The sequence below is a fragment of the Rhinoderma darwinii genome, chromosome 8 (genome assembly GCF_050947455.1).
Source record: "Rhinoderma darwinii isolate aRhiDar2 chromosome 8, aRhiDar2.hap1, whole genome shotgun sequence".
NCBI classification, from domain to species: Eukaryota; Metazoa; Chordata; class Amphibia; order Anura; family Rhinodermatidae; genus Rhinoderma; species Rhinoderma darwinii.
Genome location: NC_134694.1, coordinates 120,531,426 through 120,555,197, shown reverse-complemented (window position 1 = coordinate 120,555,197; position 23,772 = coordinate 120,531,426). Strand labels below are relative to the sequence as shown.

Here is a 23,772-nt window from a genome sequence, read left to right as displayed (position 1 = left end):
AATCAGCAGAATAGTGAGTGCAAGCTCTGGAGTATAATACAGGATGTAACTCAGGATCAGTACAGGATAAGTAATGTAATGTATGTACACAGTGACTCCACCAGCAGAATAGTGAGTGCAGCTCTGGAGTATAATACAGGATATAACTCAGAATCAGTATAAAATAAAAATTTTAATTTTAAGTTAAATCTTGTATGTATCAGAGACCCGGCACGTACCTGTAGTTTTCTATATTGACATAGTCAGTCTCTCTCTTGGCCAGTATGTGTTTGATTAACCCTTCTCTCTGCCCGGACTGGCTGGCAGGGACCATGAGCTTCTTCATACTGTTGCTAATTTTAGGCCTACCCCACCCATCGGGGTCTCTGTCACGTGGCGGCCTGTAGAAACAGGATAACATGGTAACCCCTGGTGGCCCAACCTTGCAGATGTCTCAGAGGGTGCTGTTACTTTTCACAAGACATTGGAAATTCTATTTCGGTCTCAAAATTACAAATAAAGAAACCTTCCGATGTAATATATCAGGCGATGTGTGGCGTAAACCTCGCAAATCGCCATTTTCGAACTGGAGACCGGAACAATTAATATGAAAATACAAAGCTTCATTTGTTTTATTCAAATGGGCGACTCCTTACGTACCGGCCGCGCCGTTCATTCAAATAAAAGGTGACAAACAATCCGCAGGTTATACTGGTACCAGTATATAAGGGTGGAAGGTGCGGGCAGACATGACGGACTCTCCTTAAAGGGGGTCGTCCAGTTTTATATAAATGAAGTGTTATTATTGTATAATGAAAAATTCTACCACTTTATAATATACTTTATGTTTAGATTCTTAGCCCTTTTCATAATCTCTGCTTACTGTCAATGAATGGAAATGCTCAATGTTAACATTTAGAGTCTAAAGCCCCAGTCCTGCTCACACAGGCTTGTTACAATGTATCAGCGTATATCAGAGACATCCTGGTGTATAGGTAGTGCATATAGAGGCATTTGCTCTGCCACTGGGAGGCGCTCTAACAGGAAGTCACTGGGTCTTACTAGACCCGGGAATCCTAATGATGACTTCTTCTAGCCCCTGCCGGAGGAGAGATCTATTTTTCGTGGCGTTTAAATAGGTGTAAGCGGACAATCACAATACAAAATACAGAATGAAATACTTTTTATAGTCCTATCACTAAAACAATGTAGGAAGTAAAATGATTAATCTGCTTTTTGACAGTCCAGGAATTCTGATAATTTGTCACTTATTTCCAATAATCCGGCACCTATTGGGTCCAACTAATACCAGATTAAAGGAATTTGACAGCATTTCTTAACATGAATATTCCTGAGCGATAACCGATCAGTGCAGAAGATGTTCCCGTTCCAGCATTTCCTGAGCGGCTGAGGTCTCGGCTTGTGATCCGTCAATTCTACACATTTATTACAGTAATTTCCATGTTTCCGTCCACGATTCCAGGAATACTCATCGCCCAGAAACTCTTTATATCCATGTATTTCCAGCCCCTCTTGTATTTTACACACCGATGAGTAACATTGTAAATACTTTACTGATCCTGTCCTTAGTGACTTCATGAATTACTCAAGTCGCATCCAGAGCTGCATAAAAAAAATATATATTATGTAAGTCACCACTTGAAATACATCAGCGCTGAGCTGAGGTACATACAGGCTTAAGGGAGCACTGAGGAGAGAAGTGGTGCTGCAACCTGAGAGATAACAAGAAACCTGCAGAGTTCTGGGTGCAGCTCTGGTGGTGACTGGAGTATAATAAGATGTCAGGATCAGTGCAACACGAGAAAATAAAAATATCCGCAACGTTACTCAGCGTTCTATGTAGATTATATCTAGATGTTTCTTATAAAATGGTGTGTCATAAGACGGTCGTAGACCTTAAAGGGGTCCCCACTTTGGACAATGCCTACTTGTTAGGAGGGTCCCTTGAAGGATTCCGGTCATAATAAATTTGCATCAGCAAGAAATGGTAGAATTGTCACCACTTACGGTCTATCTGGAGGAGGTGGGGGAGGGGGGCGGGGGTTCTCTCCGGGTTCCCTGCTGTTGGTTTTGCAGATTTCTCCTTTTCACCTGATTCGAGGCGTTGAAATTATCGTCAAACCCCATATTCCCTGAGAGGTAAGAGAAGGAAGCCATGTGAAAAGTGGGACAAATTCCCCCCGAAAAAATATGGGTCCCTTAAAGGGTTTTTCCAGGATTTTACATTGATGATTTATCCTAACGAGAGGCTTCCAATGTGGGATTGGTGGGGGCTCAATTCCTGGGACCCCACGGAACAGCAGAATGAAGAGGCATGTGGCTCGTTGCAGTGTCCTTCACAGCTGTCCCTGTGCGTGTGGCCGTTTCTGGTACTGCAAGTTCTGTTTAAATGAATAGTTCTTAGCTGCAGTGCCAGACACAGCCACAAGTATGAGAGTGGCGCTGTGCGGAGCACTGCAGTGAAGGGACTGAAGCGCAGCAGCCCTTTTGCTCTGCTGATCAGTGGGAGTCTGACCCCTGGGGCCTATAATCACACACAATGCATATAAATCTAATATGCCTCGTTCTCTACACTGCAGGCTGTATATAGAGAACTGGTTCTGGGTGCCATGACTACCAAATCCAGGGTCATGTCCATATGCTTACATGTAAATACACCATCTCCTCTAGTTTACACATTACAGGGGTGAGATTTAGTAAGCACGGTGATTAATGACATAAAATAGATCAATATCGCTGGATGTAGCCATGACAACTACAATGAAAACCCACCCTTCTTTACACTGCAGGCAGAAAACTAGAAAATGGTGCAAAATAGTAATATTACAAGTCACCTTACCTTATTTTCCCGTTAACACAGCTTTACCTCTAAAAAGTTTAATGTACCATTTGCGTTAAAATGCTCTTTAAAGAGGCTCTGTCACCAGATTATCAAATCCCTATCTCCTATTGCATGTGATCGGCGCTGCAATGTAGATAACAGCAAAGTTGTTTTTTTTTTTTTTAAAACAATCATTTTTGGCCAAGTTATGAGCAATTTTATATTTATGCAAATGAGCTTTTCAATGCACAACTGGGCGTGTTTTCTCGTATTTCCAACTGGGCGTGTATTGTGTTTTTTACCAACTGGGCGTTGTGAATAGAAGCGTATGACGCTGACGAATCAGCATCATACACATCTCATCGTTCCCACCCAGCTTCTTTCACAGCAGACACAGCGTGACGTCACCCACAGGTCCTTCAACCTTGTCGTCGGACAAAGAAGATACATCGGCTCCAGGCGTCCAAAAGGTTAATATGCTCGTCTCTAGGGAGTTTGCTATGCTTACCTGCACATACCCTGCATTGTACTCTCTGACGCCTGGTGCTGATGTGTCTTCTTTCTTCCGACGCCAAGGTTGAAGGACCTGTGGGTGACGTCATCATTCCCAGCCAGCTTCTTTCACTGCAGACACACAGAGTGACGTCACCCACAGGTCCTTCAACCTTGGCGTCGGGAGTTGTAGTATTACAACTGATGGAGTAGCGAAGGTTGCTTTCCCCTGATCTAGGATATATTATAAATGCTTTATAGAGTATATGTCCGACTAATAGGGAGTCTATGGTTTTGAATGACATCTTGAAGCATACGGGGGTATGGTTGAAATGAAGTGAGCTACACTACATATGGTAATGAGCATGAGGCAGCACTCTAGCCCGATTCTATTAAAAAAAGATCATGCGAGTCGATTGAGGACTAAACACAGTGCCGCTCCTGTCCATGTCAGGTGATCATCTCAGTGTGACTAAGCTGCAATACCGGACACCACCCATGCACAGGAGAGGCGCTGTTTCTGAATGAAAGCAGTCATGTTTTTGGAAACCTCAAAACCCCCTTAACATATACTGCCACCGTCCCGTCAGTCCCGTTCTGAAATTAAGGATTTCACTTACAGGGGGCATTGACGTCCTGATTTAAAGCGCTCTCTACTACTCTGAGTGGCTTCAATAAGAGAATACAGGTACAACAAATATGGCTGCCATCTCCGCTCCCACGGGGCTCTCCACAACTCTGAATGGCCACTCGACATTTAAAAATTGCCATGTATAGCATCACTATATAACTAAGTAGATTTGCTCTTCAGGACCCTAGAAAAGCTGGGTGAGCGCTGTAATGTGGGTCATGTTGGGTATTTTTCATTTTCCCCTTATATGACTTGGCCTCACAGACTCAGACAATCCACGGGGCTGAGATCTGATGATGGATTTGCAAAATATGAAACCACATCTGAGGTAAATGGATTTTCCGTATAAAGTAACAGTAAATGCGCCTTTATCTGCTCGCTGCGCGTCTGCGAACGTGGATTTAATGGCTCTCGCTGCAAGACAGGAGATGTGTAAAATAGAACAGAGCGACCGTCCTTCACGCTGGGAGACAGGCAGCGCTGGAGAAACGCAGCTAAAGAGCGGCAGCCCTGGGGGAGCTGGGACCCCCGCACCGTAAATCGTCAGTCAAGGTGACCCCCCCCTGTACCCGTATTCATGGTGACCGCGCCACGTTACATGCGGCCAGCACACGGAGGACTGTCCAGCGCTTCTAATGACCTGATCCTACAGTTGCGCCTGACAGTCCTCCGTGTGCTGGCTATAGATAAAAGGCGCATTTACGGTTACTTTATACGGGAAATCCATTTACCTCAGATGTGGTTTCATATTTTGCAAATCCATCATCAGATCTCAGCCCCGTGGATTGTCCGAGTCTGTGAGGCCAAGTCATATAAGGGGAAAATGAAAAATACCCAACATGACCCACATTACAGCGGTCACCCAGCTTTTCTAGGGTCCTGAAGAGCAAATCTACTTAGTTATATAGTGATGCTATAAATGGCAATTTTTAAATGTCGAGTGGCCATTCAGAGTTGTGGAGAGCCCCGTGGGAGCGGAGATGGCAGCCATATTTGTTGTACCTGTATTCTCTTATTGAAGCCACTCAGAGTAGTAGAGAGCGCTTTAAATCAGGACGTCAATCCTTAATTTCAGAACGGGGCTGACGGGACGGTGGCAGTATATGTTAAGGGGGTTTTGAGGTTTCCAAAAACATGACTGCTTTCATTCAGAAACAGCGCCTCTCCTGTGCATGGGTGGTGTCTGGTATTGCAGCTTAGTCACACTGAAATGATCACCTGACATGGACAGGAGCGGCGCTGTGTTTAGTCCTCAATCGACTCAAATGATCTTTTTTTAATAGAATCGGGGTAGAGTGCCGCCTCATGCTCATTACCATATGTAGTGTAGCTCACTTCATTTCAACACCCCCCCCCCCCCCCCCCGTATGCTTCAAGATGTCATTCAAAACCATAGACTCCCTATTAGTCGGACATATACTCTATAAAGCATTTATAATATATCCTAGATCAGGGGAAAGCAACCTTCGCTACTCCATCAGTTGTAATACTACAACTCCCGACGCCAAGGTTGAAGGACCTGTGGGTGACGTCACTCTGTGTGTCTGCAGTGAAAGAAGCTGGCCGGGAATGGTGACGTCACCCACAGGTCCTTCAACCTTGGCGTCGGTAGAGAGAAGACACATCAGCTCCAGGCGTCAGAGGGTACAGTGCAGGGTATGTGCAGGTAAGCATAGCAAACTCCCTAGAGACGAGCATATTAACCTTTTGGACGCCTGCAGCCGATGTATCTTCTTTGTCCGACGACAAGGTTGAAGGACCTGTGGGTGACGTCACGCTGTGTCTGCTGTGAAAGAAGCTGGGTGGGAACGATGAGAAGTGTATGATGCTGATTCGTCAGCGTCATACGCTTCTATTCACAATGCCCAGTTGCTTAAAACACAATACACGCCCAGTTGGAAATACGAGAAAACACGCCCAGTTGTCCATTGAAAAGCTCATTTGCATAAATATTAAATTGCTCATAACTTCGCCAAAAATGATCGTTTTTCAAAAAAAACTAAACGTTACTGTTATCTACATTGCAGCACCGATCACATTCAATAGGAGATAGGGATTTGATAATCTGGTGACAGAGCCTCTTTAACCCTTTCAATACCAAGGACGTGTGTAATATGTGTCATGACTAAATGATTGCTGCAACTAGAATATAAAAGTATAGGGCATGGAGCTTGGCATCACTATAAATCTTAGCTTTCAGATGATTCCAGGATCACAGCTCTAGAAAAATTATTTAGGAACAGAGCAATGATTTAAAGTTGGGGGAAAACCATGAAAAGTTTTACTTCCTGTTGCTGTGTCTGTGTAGGGGAGAGGTGGGAGCTGCAAGTGAGAGCAGAAGCTAAGATCGCAGCCGGTTACTGTCATCTCTCCTCCTGTACAGCCACCAGTGACCCCCGGGGGTGGGATACAGGAGCTTTTCTTCATGTTATCCCCCTCTTAATAATGAGGGAGGATATGTGCTCTCGGATTGTCATATTTAGGGACTTGATACTACAGGGATGAGAAGTTACACACATCTCATCACCCCCTAATCGACTCTGGGACTCGGATGTTTACCGTCATCTGGATCGTTGACCGTTTTTGCGTTTATGTGAATACAGACGTTAGGCTACATTCACACCAGCGGATCAGATTCACGTGGGTGAAAAACGCGTGTGAACCTGGTCCGTGTGTGTTGCGTTACGCATCAGTGACATGCGTTTTTCACGCACTCGCAAAACACACCCCTTTTTTTTTTTAACAATGGAATTGATGCGCAAATCACATGGATGTGCATCCGTGTGCGGTCCGTGATTTTCACGCACCCATTGACTTCAATGGGCGCGTAAGTGCGTGAAAAACGCACCAATATAACATGCAGCGAGTTTCACGCAACGGACTCTCGCTGCATGAAAACTCCTGCATGTGTGAATGGTCCCATTGAAATCAATAGGTCCGTGCGCTGTGCGAGATTTCCACGCACAGAACACGGACGAGTTTTACGCTGGTCTGAATGAGCCCGAAGTGTCGTGACATTTTATGCTTTTATTACACACGGTTACAATGTGATGCAAAATTGCATGAAGGCGCCCGTGACTATAAAGTGCTGGGTGGTCTTTTCACAATGTGCCGGGTGTCTACTTTCACAAAAATACCTGGGTAGGAGGGAAATATTTTTATTATATCATTTGGGTTTGATTTCATAAAAAGTGTGAAAATTGTTTTGGCAGCAAAAGGGTTAATAAAGATCAGTGGAATTTTTTTACATTTCTAAAGTCTTCATGGCCTCAAGTCACTGAACGTCGCAGAGTTATTACCGGAAACTGCGGGCTGTGGCAATGCCCCGGGGGTGTGATTTATCTTCTCTGCCGGTTGGTACCAATTCGAGGACTGTTTTCGATCTGGTCGTATTGGCTTACTGAGAACTGCACCTGAAAGAGATAAGCAGGTTAAGGGGGGATTCTGGGATATAACAGGGATGATCAATCCAATAAGCAGAACTAAAGGAGCCCCGAAGCTTTCTGGAGAGTTACAGCCTCCTCATTGCTGTAACCGACACAGCGCCACCCATGTCTGTGTGGCTGTGTCTGGTACTGCAGATCAATCCCATCCAAGTGAAAATACTGATATAAGAAAACTCAAACTCAGATAATGCCTGGTGGGCTTGTTAAAAGAATTTGTAAGAATTAAATGGGGTCGCCCAGGATTAGGAAATATAGCGGCTTTCTTTCAAAAACAGTGCCACACCTTTCCATAGGTTGTGTGTGGTATTGCAGTTCAGACCCATTCACTTCAATGGAGCTGCAATACTTGACACAACCCATGGACAGGTGTGGCGCTGTTTCTGGAACAAAGCAGCCGTGTTTTTCTATCCCTGGACAAACCCTTTAACTAATGGATGAAATTATCAAATTGATCGTTTTTCTAAATAAAAACCACTGTTATCTACATTACAGCGCCGATCAGATTATCTACGAGATAGGGCACTTATAATGTGGTGACAGAGACTCTTTAAGGCCATGTACACCTTTTTTTTTTTTTAAATAAAAATGTCTATCAGTTTGATTGGTGCAACTTTTTATTAAAAAAATATTTTTACTTTTTGAGATACAGCTGCTTTGTATCCTGTATACAGAGCAGCTGTATCTAACGCTGAGACTTGAATCCGTCAGATAGGTGGGACTGACGGGTTTAGTGTCAGCATGTCTTGGATATACAAGATCCACCCGTTATCGATCCCATCTAAGTTATGAACGTAGATGTGATCTATAACGGCTCGATCCAGCGTGTACGTCCCGGGTGCACAGCACTTCACCCTCTTGTATAAATCCCCACTAGAGCCCTTCACCTTTTTGTTTACGTCCCCCCCACCCACAGCCCTTCACCTTCTTGTATTAGACGCATTTCGCTCAGCAGCTCTATACACCGTTCCTCATCTGGGATCTCAAAAAGTCGCTCCGTGGACCAGGGATCGGCCTGGATTCTCACCTTACAGCCACCTGGAAGAAAGCACCGACAAGCACAATAAGTACATGGAGGTCGTCAGTGTCTATAGTGATACTCGGGGGTGTAACCAGACAAAGAGATCTGTCCCCCACAGGAGAGATCTACTAACAGGATAGAGAAGCGTCACCCATGCAGCCCGGCTTCACTTCTCCAACTAAAATTTTATACTGAAATGATTCCCCTTAATAAAGTACCAAGAGAACGATACTTACATATTACATCTAGATGCAATGTACATACAATCTAAAGCTAGTTTATTAATCATATACTTGTATACAGGCTTCTACTCCTGTCACATCCAGAGCTGCATTCAAAATGATGTTGGTAACTAATTGAATCTTCTCAAAAATCTCAACTGAACGAACATCATGCACTGCACATTTCTAGGAGATGTGTTTATTGTAAGACATCATCATAGGTAGATAACAGGAGACAACAAGGATTTTGAATGCAGCTCTGGATGTGACTGGAGTAGCACATTTTTCTATATGTGTCCCAGGAGATCAGCCATTTCTCCCTCCTTCTCACAAACCTGTCCATAACTGAAAAGCAATTGGCTGCACCAAGATCCCTCTCCCACTGCTTTGTCTGCAAATGACCCTCAAATCAACTAGTTGGGGGGGGGGGGGGGAGAGGGATTAATCAAGACAAAAAAAAACCACATCTAACCCCTTAATTAAACTCATACTTAAGACAAGAGCACGTGATTGGTTGTGAAATGAGCTAAATTGAAGACTTTGTATTTTTGGATTGCACCAATCAGACTTCCTGCAGGGACTTTTCCATTTCCACCTCTGCCCTCAAAGTGAACCAGGATGTCCCATAAAAATCCATGAATTGGGCTTCACAAGGAGACCCAACAAACCGGTTTCCAGCCAAACACAAGTGATATTTACTTCTATCAACCTGATCCCAACAGATCCAAAAATAGGCTCCACACCCAGCAAAGTCTGGCCCATCAGTGCACAGGGAAAGGAGTGTGATAGTAAATGTACGAGCTGTGACCATTATATCACGAGATGCATGTTATAATGTAACAACACAATCTCTATACATATCCTGTATTATACTCCAGAGCTGCAATCACTATTCTGCTGGTGGAGTCACTGAGTATATACATTACATTACTTATCCTGTACTGATCATGAGTTACATCCTGTATTATACTCCAGAGCTGCACTCACTATTCTGCTGGTGGAGTCACTGTGTACATACATTACATTACTTATCCTGTACTGATCCTGAGTTACATCCTGTATTATACTCCAGAGCTGCACTCACTATTCTGCTGGTGGAGTCACTGTGTACATACATTACTTATCCTGTACTGATCCCGAGTTATATCCTGTATTATACTCCAGAGCTGCACTCACTATTCTGCTGGTGGAGTCACTGTGTACATACATTACATTACTTATCCTGTACTGATCCCGAGTTACATCCTGTATTATACTCCAGAGCTGCACTCACTATTCTGCTGGTGGAGTCACTGTGTACATACATTACATTACTTATCCTGTACTGATCCTGCGTTACATCCTGTATTATACTCCAGAGCTGCACTCACTATTCTGCTGGTGGAGTCACTGTGTACATACATTACATTACTTATCCTGTACTGATCCTGAGTTACATCCTGTATTATACTCCAGAGCTGCACTCACTATTCTGCTGGTGGAGTCACTGTGTACATACATTACTTATCCTGTACTGATCCTGAGTTATATCCTGTATTATACTCCAGAGCTGCACTCACTATTCTGCTGGTGGAGTCACTGTGTACATACATTACATTACTTATCCTGTACTGATCCTGCGTTACATCCTGTATTATACTCCAGAGCTGCAGTCACTATTTTGCTGGTGGAGTCACTGTGTACATACATTACATTACTTATCCTGTATAGATCCTGAGTTACCTCCTGTAATATACTCCAGAGCTGCACTCACTATTCTGCTGGTGGAATCACTGTGTACATACATGACATTACTTATCCTGTACAGATCCTGAGTTACATCCTGTATTATACTCCAGAGCTGCACTCACTATTCTGCTGGTGGAGTCACTGTGTACATACATTACATTACTTATCCTGTACTGATCCCGAGCTACATCCTGTATTATACTCCAGAGCTGCGCTCACTATTCTGCAGCTTCAGAACTAAATTGTCCCGCTCACTCCTCCTACATTATAGAAACTCTGCTCAGCTGTTAGGGGGTCTTCTTTCCACAAGCTGGCTGACCGTTTCCAATAACAACAAGCAGAATTGTGATCGCAGTTCTGAAGTATAACACAGAATGAATGAGACTTCTGCGGAATATTAGTCAAACATTTTCCATAGAAAATAATTAGTCAGCTTTATTATTACTCTGTGGTGGGAAACCGTTGCCTCATCCCAAAAAAATTCTGTTTAGCTGCTGAAAATACAAAAATGCAACAATTTATTACCAAAGATGAGAACTGCGTCAAACCGCTGAAAAAAAAAACGAAGTGTAAATGCGTTAAAGATCTTTTTAAAGTACAGATGTTTTTGACTCGTTTTCGGCGCATTTTTTGGGAGCGCAATTAGAACTCCCATTGACTATGGGAATTAGGTGCGTTTTCGGCGCGTTTAACGTGCCAAGAATTGACCGGACGCTTCTTTTTTTACATAACGCATTTTTTGAACACGCAAAAAACTATATTATGTCTCCTTAAAGACCAAGGCCAGGCTTCTCATCAACTTTCCAAATTATGAGAATGATATATATAAAATAAAATAAAGAATTAAAAAAAAAAAAAAAGAAGGAGAATGACGAGAGAAAAGTTTCACATTTTACCACCAATTTGTGGCACAAAACACAACATGCACAGTAAATGCCTTTGCTTCAACACCTCCCTATTCTCCAGATCAATTATTGCTGCCATTTAGTCACGTAATCAGACATGATCAGGGCATGTGTTAAGCCTCTAAAAATGTTAGATTGTTTCCATCCACTGACAGCAAGCAGAAATTTTAAAAATAATGAGGAATTGAAACACAAAGTATATTAGAAAGTGGCAGAACTTTTAGGCGTTGTTCACACTGGCCTCATGGTTTATAACAAGAGACATGACACTGTGCTTGATCTGTCAGGCGACGAATCCAAACGACGCCTAAGAGCCCCCTTGCCTTATAACGGGATCAGTCAAGTTTCCGTTGTTTTGACTAGCACAATAGCGCTGCATGATTCTGGGTGACATATTGCTTTCAGAATTCGCCAAATTTTCCCATGGCAGGTATCAGAGGGTCCGTGTCAGTACTAGCAGGGGGCTCTGGTGGGGATGGGGGAGACAGATGTTCCATCTATACATTATCTGCAGGGCACGGTGAGGAGCGGGAGGAGCGGCAGATTACACAGAATAATGGAGACTTGTGGTTGTCACCCAATACATGACTGGACGGTTGCTAAGCAACGGAGCAGATAAATTCCAGCTTCATGTCCAGATTTCCGGACTGCGTCTATACATTGCAACCCCCGAATGAATTTTGGGGAACGAGAAGCTTCTCCCTGCGCGGAATCACTGATCTATAAAGCGCGGTGGGCATTTCCGGGATCTTTTTCTATCTACAGGCGGCCGCCGGATCATTCACATCATTTAACAGGTGTAGTCTGAGAACCATAAAGCCCGCTGCACCTGCTGATGAACGCTCACCGCCCTCCCCCGCACGAGGACGCACGTCACCCAGTCCTGTTTATGAGGCCGCGCTGCAATCTACGCTCCCGATCTCCAGCGACGCCTCAAATCTGAACTCTCACACGTAAGGGCCCATTCACACCAACGTCAATCATCGCACAGCACACGGCCCCATTGATTTCACTGGGGCTATTCACGCAGCGAGCGTCTGTTGCGTGAAACGTGCTGCATGTCCTATATTGGCGCGTTTTCACGCACCTAGTCGCCCAAATCTATCACGCTCGTGTGAATGTAGCCTTAGGGACAGCCAATTTAAGGGGCCTGTCTGCAAGTTCCCCCTTTCCTTCCACACAGGGCGGATACGCTGCGTAAAAGTTTCTGGGAAAGCTGGGTGTCTACCCGTAAGGCCCCCATTCCAGCTCATTAGAGATTTTCATCCAGCTTTCCTAGACTCCTGAATAGCAAATTTGCCTTCTTATGTAGCGATACTTCTGCTTATGTAAGGCGATGTAGCAGAACAGATTTGCCATTTGGGACTTTAGGAAAGCTGGGTGGCCATTCCTATAGTAGTTTCCACAACTTGACAGAAGAAAACAATACATTTCTGGGAAAGTAGGGTTAATTGCCACCCAACTTTCCTAGAGTACTGAATGGAAAACCTGCTTAGATACCGTAGAAGTTTTACTGTATAACTAGACATGTTGGGTATTCAGGAGTCTGGGAAAGCTGGTTGAGAACCGCTATGGAAGTTGAAACAGTGGCCATACAGAGTCACCCAGCTTTCCCAGATAGAGATGCGTCCCAAATATGAAACAGCCGAAGAGAATTCTAACAACTTAGTCTGTGTTCGCGCGGCCAAGATGCAGCCACAGCCTGCGCGCTGCCGCAAAAAGTGCACCGGGTTACGGTTTTGTCGCAAATTAGAGCGGCGTTCAAATAAATAGTTACTGGCTGCGCGGTTTGGCGGGTAAACAGCCGTTTTATTTGCAAGTCTACGCGCTCATTTACAATCATTTTTTAAAAGCACGCCAATTAATGGCAAAAAGTGGTCAGCGCATTTTTGTTCACATCGCAGCCGCACCTCGGACGCAACGTGTGAACTACTGGAGGTGGCAGAATCAGTCCTGTGCGAGAAACGAGCGGCGACAGATAAGGAAGCGGCTACAATGTATCTATTTTCTACACATTAAACCGCAGGAAGATACAAAACGTCAAGTCACTTGTTTACATGTTACAGACGTAGACGTTAGAAATACGCGTCATTATCGGGGGAGGGGAAAACATGAGCTTAGGCCCCGGGCACATTACTGCCCTATTCAGGTCTACTTGTCGGGCAGGTCACATGACCTCAGAGATCCCGGGGCCCTTTTGTGATCTGTGTGGCATGTCAGGAGTTAAACCTGCGCTGTCACTTTAAAATTTACAGGTAAAACATGGGATAGAGAAAGCAGGAAAACAGCGAGATAAGAGCTGATAACCGGAGACTGGAACGCGTGCGTCACCCCACGGCTAGCAGGACGCTCATTACTGGGATCATATTTTACAAGGACAAATCCTCAAATTGCTTTGTGTTAGTCCCTATGACAGGAGCCAAGTCCCGACACCGACCGGATAAACGCCGCTGCAGGTGTAACAGATATATGTAATATATACTGCTGCTGGGTAATCAGAGGATCCATTGTAATGGGGGTGGGGAGTGGCGGAGGGGTCACCTGTGCCCGGAGGTGCTGGACTGTGACGTCTTCAGCTTCCCGAGACTCCGAAGCTGAATAACCCGGTCCTCTGCCCTTAACGGCAACGCAAGAAGGTGACAGAGCGCCGAGGTCCAGCGTCAAACACCCCTAAAATCCAGGGGGGGGGTATAGAAACAACTGAGCACCAGGCTATAACGGAGAGGGACCATGCCCAGGCTATAACGGTGAGGGACTATGCACAGGATAGAACGTTGAGGGACTGTGAACAGGCTATAATGGAGTGGGACTATGTACAGGCTATTAAATTGAGGGACTATGCATAGGATATAACGGAGAGGGACTATAAGGGAGAGGGACTATCCACAGACTATAAGGGAGAGGGACTATCCACAGACTATAAAGGGAGAGGGACTATCCACAGACTATAAAAGGAGAGGGACTATCCAGACTATAAAGGGAGAGGGACTATCCACAGACTATAAGGGAGAGGGACTATCCACAGACTATAAGGGAGAGGGACTATCCACAGACTATAAAAGGAGAGGGACTATCCAGACTATAAAGGGAGAGGGACTATCCACAGACTATAAGGGAGAGGGACTATCCACAGACTATAAGGGAGAGGGACTATCCACAGGCTATAAGGGAGAGGGACTATCCACAGGCTATAAGGGAGAGGGACTATCCACAGGCTATAAGGGAGAGGGACTATCCACAGGCTATAAGGGAGAGGGACTATCCACAGGCTATAAGGGACAGGGACTATCCACAGACTATAAGGGAGAGGGACTATCCACAGACTATAAAAGGAGAGGGACTATCCACAGACTATAAAAGGAGAGGGACTATCCACAGACTATAAAGGGAGAGGGACTATCCACACATAAAGGAGAGGGACTGTGCACAGTCTATAAAGGAGAGGGACTATACGCAGACTATAATGGAGAATGATTGAATACGTACAGTATATATTACACTGGCTCCCCTGCAGCTGGATACAATGTAGCAATAGAAAACAAAAAATGAATAACGCATGCCACTCGCAAAGCGCACGGATGCATAACGCAACACACACCGACCAGATCCGCGCGCTCGTGTGAACGTAGTCTAAGGCCACACGCTTTTTTCAGCTTTCAGCGTTTATTTTGTTACATTAGCAGAAGAAAAAAAAACTAACCCTAGAAAAGCCACTAAAACAAAAGAGATTTTGGCGATTTATTAAAGACTGGCGTTTCATTGGTCAGTCTTAGGCCTTATTCACACGGTGTTAAAAAAGAATGACGTGCAAACGTGTTACAAACGCTAGCGTTTTTGCAAAACGCTTTTTAAAGTACAGGCGTTTTTGCCGCTTTTTTTGGTAATTAGGACTCCCATTGACTATGGTAATTAGGCGTGTTTTCGTCGCCAGGAATTAACCTGATGCTTCTTTTTTACACAACGCATTTTCTTAAACACGTGCGCGTAAAAAAAAAGCGTTGTCAGCACCGTAATGTGTTTTCTCATTGACGTCATGTTAAAGCATGCGTTTTGGACTTGTTTTGACGTGCAAAATGCAGAAAAAAACGCGAATACACCCCGTGTGAACAAGGCCTTAATCTAAACAGCGCTGGACTACGATGCGCCTAATTTATTAATAAGCGCACGACTTTTAATAACAGACATCTCCGGCCGTTCGTGTGCCAAAGGCCAAATCTACAATTTGCGCTATAATTGACAGCAGTTTCTATCGTAAATTATAGTCAACGTATCAGGCTGTGGAAGACCACGCCCCTTCCGCTAAGCACCACCCACTTCTAGTAAAGTACTGTAAGCGGCACAAATGCCAGAAAAGCTGCGATTATATTCTGCAAATTGTGGCCTTTGAGGTATTTTCGACTTTTCGAAACTAGAAAACGAACGTAGAAAGAATAATGAACGCACCCGTGGTCTGTAGGGGCTTCGTATTACGCTATAGACTTTAATGTAACATCTGACCGCACAAAAAACGTGGCATCTTTATAAAAGCTATGTGTGTGGAACAAGCCGAAGCCACAACTGCTGTCAGTGAACGGGAACAATATCATTTACATCCAGAAGCTGAAGACCCATTCTGACTCAACACTATATCAGATCCCGGCCGCACTTTACACTTCATGAACGTACAAACAAAACCACAAACATCAAAGAAGTTGTGTAAAATATGATGTGCAGGAAGAGAGCGGCGGAGGCGTCAGATCGGCAGCGGTCACCGGCATGGAGGGGTGTGAGGCGGACAGAACAACAGATCAACACCCGGGGCAGAGAGAAGCCAAACAAAGAATATAAACTCCTGCAGAAGCGCTGCACAAAAACTACTCATGATAGGACTTGTGTATATATATATATATATATATATATATATACACACACACACACGATACATAGACTTAGCGGATTAATTATTACCGTTTTTTTCCGTTGGGTTCTGCATAAACCGGTGATCCAGGAGAATATATATATATATATATATATATATATATATAATAATAATAATAATAATAATAATAATGGGAAAGTGACGTCTTCCTCATCTTCCAGCAGTCTGTAGTTCCCCTTTCCCTGCCCTGATCTCTGTAAATGTTCACAAACCTCCTTAAATCACCCCTAAAAAATCCACCTGGTGTAATACAGTAAATATTAGACAGGAGGGAGGGAGAGGAGGGAGATGCAGCTGCAGCTTCTCTCTCTGTGTCTGTGAGAGGAGCAGAAATTGGGAGACATCTGAAGCACCGAGTGCAGCTATGAAATGGGAGCAGGAACTGACACTTCAGTACGAGCAAATATCAGACATTTACACTGTTTTGGGTACATGGAAAGTACTGACCGCTTTAAAGAACGAACAAAAAAAAAATCCCAATCCCTCCCCCGTCTCCATCAGCCTCACAAACTGTGAATAGAGCGGAAGGCGCATGATCGACCCCTCAGCTCCAGTTCTCCTCACTGTGGGGTGAGGAATGAGAAGGAGCAGGGGGGGTTTGGGACTTCTGTTCTATTGAGGGGTGGAGGTCCCAGCAGTGCGGCCCCCAGCAATCAAACACTCAGCTCCTATCCTGTGGATATGAATCATGGGACAACCCGTTTAAAGAGAACCTTTCCCCTCCCCTGACTCGTCTATTTCAGTGATCACTTGTACTCCCAATAAAATAACAATTCTCGAACGTATTTTCTTATAATTCTGTGTTGTGCCGTTCCCCTGTTATTCCTCCTAGAAATGTAAGAATAAATAAAAACACTGGGTGTTACCATTTCCCTTGTCATAGGGGTGTTACCCTACACAGTCTCATTCTGTCAGCACTGATTGGACAGTATCAGTCTGTGTAGGGACACACCCCCAACTGGTAACACCTCATTGTCAATTTATTCATACATTTCTAAGAGGAATAACAGAGGAACGGCACAACGTGGAGTTCTAAAAAAAGATGCTTGAGAATTGTTATTTCATGGGTAATACAATTATTTAGTAAAACAATAATGTCTGGTGAGGTGACAGCTCCTCTTTAACCGGTTCACGACCGCCGGCTGTATATAAATGTCCGGCGGTCGGGTCCTTAAAACCCGCGCCATATTGCATTTACGGAGCGGGCTTTAACTGGCTACCAGAGCGATCGGGTAGCTGAATGTCGGGAATCCTGATTCTATCGTCTAAGATCAATTGTACAAAGTGATCAATGATCGCTGTGTATATGAATAGAGGCAGCGCCGCAGCCCCTATTGGTCCCGGTCATCATGTGACTGGTCACATGATCGCCGGGAGCCGTTAGTGACAGGCTGCTGCTGGGTCTAACTAGATCCAGCACAGTCCTATCAGTGACAATAGTCACTATGAGAGGGATGATTTACCCTGTAACTGGGGCTGCTGTGCAAAACATAATGTGTAAAAGAAGAAAAAATAAAGTCCCCCAAACATCTTTTCTGACCTTTGAGGGACAGAACATAATAACATAATAAAAGTAAAATAAGGTGCAAAAAAAAAAAAAGTAATAAATACACATAAAATACCCACCCAAAAAAACTCCCCCCCCCCCCCCCCGCCAACCCTTGTCGTATCACTAGCCCTGACCCAATTACCCTAAAATGGACATGTAATATACCAAAATTTACGGTAGACAATGACGATCACAAATAAAAGGTCTATTTTATGGTAAAATTATATTGTTACCAGAAAATAGTTTAAATATTAAAAAAAAACAAAAAACATAAACCGGCATTGTCTACGGAAAAAAATTTAGAAAAAAATCACGTCGCTAGCCCAACAAATAAAAAAGTTATAGCCGTTTAACTAACGTGTGCTAAAAATTGCTAAATGGGGTCAGGTCCTGAACCGGTTAATTTTCTCTCTCCAAGCCTACTATGTGGGCGGGTTCTTCCTGGTGCGATGTCAGAGCTGGGGTGTGTGCTGAGCCAATCAAATGTCTGGAGAGATAGAACTGCAGCTGCATCTCCCTCCTCTGTCTCTCCTATTTACTCTGTTACACAGCAGAAGCCGCTGGAAGGTGACGATCATTTCCCCAAATAACACATCACAAGTTTCTTCTGTTCACTAGTAAAACTGGTTTAGACAAATACAATCAATAAAACGGGAGGTTCACTTTAAGAACGAGCGGCCTGCAGTCTAGATTTCATTAATCGCAGTCTCCCAAGACAGACAACGCTCTCAAATTCCAACAAAAGTAAAATAAACTGAGACGTGTAGCAACAAGGAGGAAGAACGCGGAACAGAAGAAAACAAAGTCTACGAAAACGAAGTCGAGAACCGTCCAGCCTGAGGGAACAAGGAAGGAAAGACGGAAGCTGCGCCCCGAACTGGACACATGGGAAGACCCAGAGACAAAGGGCAAGGTGTGAGAAGACGAAAAAAACCAAGATGAAGACAAGCACAGAAATCACGAACATGAAGACCTCAGCGGAGAAGACGCGCGCTCACATGGCGGCCAAGACCAAGAATAGTAGAGCAAAATTATTCTACAGTGAAAACATCTGCAACTTTCTATCATATTTTGAGCTTCAATTACACATTTCAGGGCTTCTGCTTGCTGTCAGTGAATGGAAACATTTATTTATCTCCAGAGCATGAAAACCAATCCAGATCATGTTCAATTGACCCATTACAGCGTCATCGGAGCTCTCACTAGTAACAAACCTTGCAACTGTGTGAGCAGGACTAGGTCAGGACAAGTACTTTAGCCTTGGTTTGTAGGTCAAAAGTTGGAGGGCTCAATAGAAAAGCAATAACACCGTAACAACCGCGCACCCTTGCCAAGTAAACAGGAAGAGTTTTCAGCCTCAGGACGTAAACAATTTTTTTTTCATTCATTGACTGCAAGCAGAGATCTTGAAATTGTTAAAGGAGAAACAAAAGTTTATTAATTAGAAAGCGGAATAACTTTCCATATACAGCGATTAAGCTTCCTTTACATAAAACTGGACGACCCCTTTCTATATGAAGAATTCAGATATATGGGGGGGGGGTAATAGGATAAACACCCCCCCACCCCATCAGCCAGAGACGAGAGCCGGAGGGGCTCTAGGGGTCCCACAATACAACCTACAACCCATTGAAATGATCAGCTGCTGAGTCGTGACAGGACAGGAGCCGCTCACACAGCTGTACTGCTGGGGACCCCGAGGGGCCACAAACATCGTTCCTTCAGAACTGCAACGCCCCCCCGGGGTAACGTGATAAAGGAAAGTGGAAATCTGATACGTACTGTTAGTGGGAATGTCAATGAGAAGAGTCTCCTCTGCCTCTGGAAGATACAAGAAAGGAGAACGGGTTAGAAGATGAGAGAAGATGGAAGAGCCGGGGGAGGGGCAGGAAGCTGCGGAGTGATGACGTAAGTCGAATATATAGTTATTCTGTAATCAGTCACCAAGGGGAAGACGTGACGCACTTGGGGTATGTTCACACAGGGCTGACACGCAGCATATCCGACCCGGAACCCGCAGGGAGTTCTGGTTAAAAAAAAACGCACCAAACTGTGGGGTCGATTTTCAGGCAGAATCTCCAGAAATCCTGCTGGAAGAAAAAAGTTAATACTAACCCCCCCCCCCCCCCCCCAGGCATTGTCATAGCGACGCGTTCCTCTGCGCTCGGTGCAGCCCGTCCCCCCAGGTTTGACGCAGCAGCCCATGTGACTGCTGCAGGCTGTGATTGGTTGCAGCAGTCACATGGGATGAAACTTTACCTGAGGAGGCCGGGCTGCACGGAGGGCAGAGGAGCGCGTCACTACGAAAGTTATGGTTTATTTCTGATTTGCGATGTTTGCGGCGGAACCGCAGCTTCTCCACCGCAAAAAATGCAACATTTTTCTATACGTTGCGATTCACAGGCATTTTCTCCAATTGAAGCGAATGGGAGACGGCGGCCGCAATATCTGTGAATCGCTGCTGTACGCGGGACGACCCTTCAGAGAAGAAATGTAGGGGGTACAGCGCTAGTACGGGCTCTGCAACCCCTTCAAAACAACTGGTCGGCGGGGGATCCCGGGAGTCAGACCCCGAACCATCAGCTATTAATGGCCTGTCCTGAGGATAGGCCATTAATTTTTAGGGACTGGACAACCCCTTTAACGCGGTGTGTGAACATACCCTTAAAGTGACGCTCATAAACATTTCCTAGGGTGGCACCTTATATGGGGGTCCTGTCCGCTGCGGCTCAATACACCACCAATATATACAAGATACAGTAACATTCCTTTAATCCGGCATTAATGGAACCGGATAGGTGCTGGATTATCAGATAATCTGTATTACTGGACAGTCAGAGAAGAGGACGGCAAATAATCAAGACCCGGAGCCCAAAATAAGTTTTTTTTTTATTTCGGATTCCTTCGTTCTGTCCGTACACGCAGACGGTGTTCCGCGGTTTTCTATAGATGCCAAAAACCGCATTACAACACCGCAGCACGGCCATTGCACATACCAGCACCCGCCGGCCGATTTCACACAAGCGTAATACAGACTTTTCACGTCTTTTTACGGATGAAAAACACCCACGATTCATCGGAAGCCGGAGTTAGAGCACCATAGGCTCCTATGGCACTCCAACTCCTGATCCCATGAACCGCGGGAGGTCCAAGTGTTGTGTCCGTAATAAAGGCGTAAAAAAGCACCTGTATTACCCTCATGTGAAACTGGCCTGAAACTCCTTATTTTATTGCGGTTCTGAGGAGGAAAGTGCCGGATTATCAGACTTTCTGGACTAGTGAATGTCGGATTAAAGGAATTTGTCTATGAATCCTCCTATCATTACCGGCAGGAGTGACTGGAAAACAAAAGCCGGAGCTGCAAGCAAAATCTAAGCTCCCCTTCCTCCTCCATCTATTAACCCAATATACAAGAACCTGCAGACTACAGGCTGCTGCTGAGGTGCGGAGTCTGAAGGCAGAGGGGGAGGGGCAAAGGGATATTTTACTTCCATCCGGACTGGGGAGCTTCAATTAGATAAAAGATGGGGGTGAAAAAAAAAAGTATATAACCCCCATAATAACCCGACATACTGTGAAGGCCGCACAGTCATAGTCCAAGGGCTTAAACTAGTCCTGGCGACTGCGCGCAGGGAGCGGAGGATCCGAGGAATGTACTAGAAGCGCGTCAGTGAGGGGGCGGCAGGAGAAGCGACAGTTAAGTCTTTACCTTGAACACACTTGAAGCTGCTGGTTATCGGGAAGATTTCCTCATTGGCCGCAGATTTTCCGTCCGTCCGTATAGTCAACCTGACAGGAGAGAAAACAACGGTCACTGACTCGATGGAGCGCTGGATAAATTAAAGGGATTCTCCAGATTTTCAGGGTTTGTCGACTTTTGCAACCAATTTGAATTATTCCAATGCATTTAAAATAAACAAACAAGAAACTTTGAAAACAGTCCTGATTACAAATATCCTACAGTTTTGTGTCTGCAGCTCCTATCTAGACCGATGTGTCTCCATGGTAACAGACTACAAAAAGACTCACAATTCTGCTGGTTGTTTATATCCGGCGTGGTACCAGAGTGCCGGAAGAAAACCGATGCCAAAACTGACCCTTCCTCTCCTATCGGATTGTTTCTGGCATAAATTGCATCGGCACCGGACAGAACATTGCACGCAGCATTTTACTGTCCGGCTATAAACGCTGGACCGGTGCCATAAATGTCATCAGTTGTGTCCGGCTCAGGCTAAAAACAACTGTCTGGACGGAACAAATAAATGTAAACCCAACACCTCAGCGGAGCTCCTACACTGCCGGGAGAGTTCATCTTAAAGAAAAATCTACAGAATGAAAAATCACCACAGGAAGTTTTGGCAGACACTGAACAAGCAGGGAATGCTGGGAGATTACAAAACTGAAGCTTGCAGAATAGTGAGTGCAGCCCTGGAGTATAATACGGGATGTAACTCAGGATCAGTACAGGATAAGTAATGTAATGTATGTACACAGTGAGTCCACCAGCAGAATAGTGAGTGCAGCTCTGGAGTATAATACAGGATGTGACTCAGGATCAGTACAGGATAAGTAATGTAATGTATGTACACAGTGACTCCACCAGCAGAATAGTGAGTGCAGCTCTGGAGTATAATACAGAAAGTAACTCAGGATCAGTACAGGATAAGTAACATCATGTGTGTACACAGTGACTCCACCAGCAGAATAGTGAGTGCAGCTCTGGAGTATAATACAGGATGTAACTCAGGATCAGTACAGGATAAGTAATGTATGTACACAGTGACTCCACCAGCAGAATAGTGAGTGCAGCGCTGGAGTATAATACAGGATATAACTCAGGATCAGTACAGGATAAGTAATGTATGTACACAGTGACTCCACCAGCAGAATAGTGAGTGCAGCGCTGGAGTATAATACAGGATGTAACTCAGGATCAGTACAGGATAAGTAATGTAATGTATGTACACAGTGACTCCACCAGCAGAATAGTGAGTGCAGCTCTGGAGTATAATACAGGATATAACTCAGGATCAGTACAGGATAAGTAATGTATGTACACAGTGACTCCACCAGCAGAATAGTGAGGCTGGGTTCACACGTGGCAGAATTTCACTTAAATTCCGCTGCGGACACTCCGCAGCGTTAATCCGCAGCGGAGCCGTTTCTCCATTGACTTCCACTTTAATTTAGAAGTGTTCATTTAGACGATGCGTAAAATTCCGCTGCGGAGCATAGGCTGCGGAGCGGAATTTGGTGTCCGCAGCATGCTCTGTCTGTTGCGGAGCAGTGGCGGACTGGTTGCGGACTCATGGCGGAATTTCTCCATTGACTTCAATGGAGATTCTAATTTCCACAATGAAGTCCGCAGCTGTCATGCACATGTTATGTGTGCTGCGGATGCGTCTTGCTTTTTTGACATGACATTTCTTCATTCTGGCTGGACCTATGTATTTCTAGGTCTACAGCCAGACTGAGGAAGTCAATGGGGCTCCCGGAATTACGGGAGCGTTGCTAGGAGACGTCAGTAAATAGTCACTGTCCAGGGTGCTGAAAGAGTTAAGCGATCGGCAGTAACTGTTTCTGCACCCTGGACAGTGACTACCGATCCCAATATACAGCAACCTGTAAAAAAATAGAAGTTCATACTTACCGAGAACTCCCTGCTTCTGTCTCCAGTCCGGCTTCCCAGGATGACGTTTCAGTCTAAGTGACGGCTGCAGCCAATCACAGGCCAATAACAGGCTGCAGCGGTCACATGGACTGCCGCGTCATCCAGGGAGTTCGGGCTGGATGCCGAAGGAGGGACGCATCACCAAGACAACGGCCGGTAAGTATGAATTTCTTTGACTTTCACAAGGGAAAGTGCTGTCCCTTCTCTCTATCCTGCACTGATAGGGAGAAGGGAAGTACTTTTACCGCAGTCCGCAGCAGCTAGTCCGCATCAATTTACTGCACATTTTGGGCAGATCCGCAGCAGAATCTGTGCGGCATTGATGCGGACAGTTGCGGAGGAAATCCGCCACGTGGGGGCATGCCCTAATAC

At 45.0% G+C, this 23,772-nt stretch overlaps 1 protein-coding gene across 1 annotated transcript in view; it reads right to left on the bottom strand.

Moving 5' to 3' along the window:
* The window catches only part of OCRL (OCRL inositol polyphosphate-5-phosphatase), a 65,053-nt gene that overhangs the window by 34,807 nt on the left and 6,474 nt on the right, over positions 1-23,772 (bottom strand). The window contains 7 exon segments of the mRNA XM_075836724.1: positions 219-380; positions 2,008-2,036; positions 2,038-2,132; positions 7,244-7,357; positions 8,312-8,425; positions 19,512-19,550; positions 21,439-21,518. Coding sequence (XP_075692839.1) covers positions 219-380; positions 2,008-2,036; positions 2,038-2,132; positions 7,244-7,357; positions 8,312-8,425; positions 19,512-19,550; positions 21,439-21,518 — 633 coding nt within the window.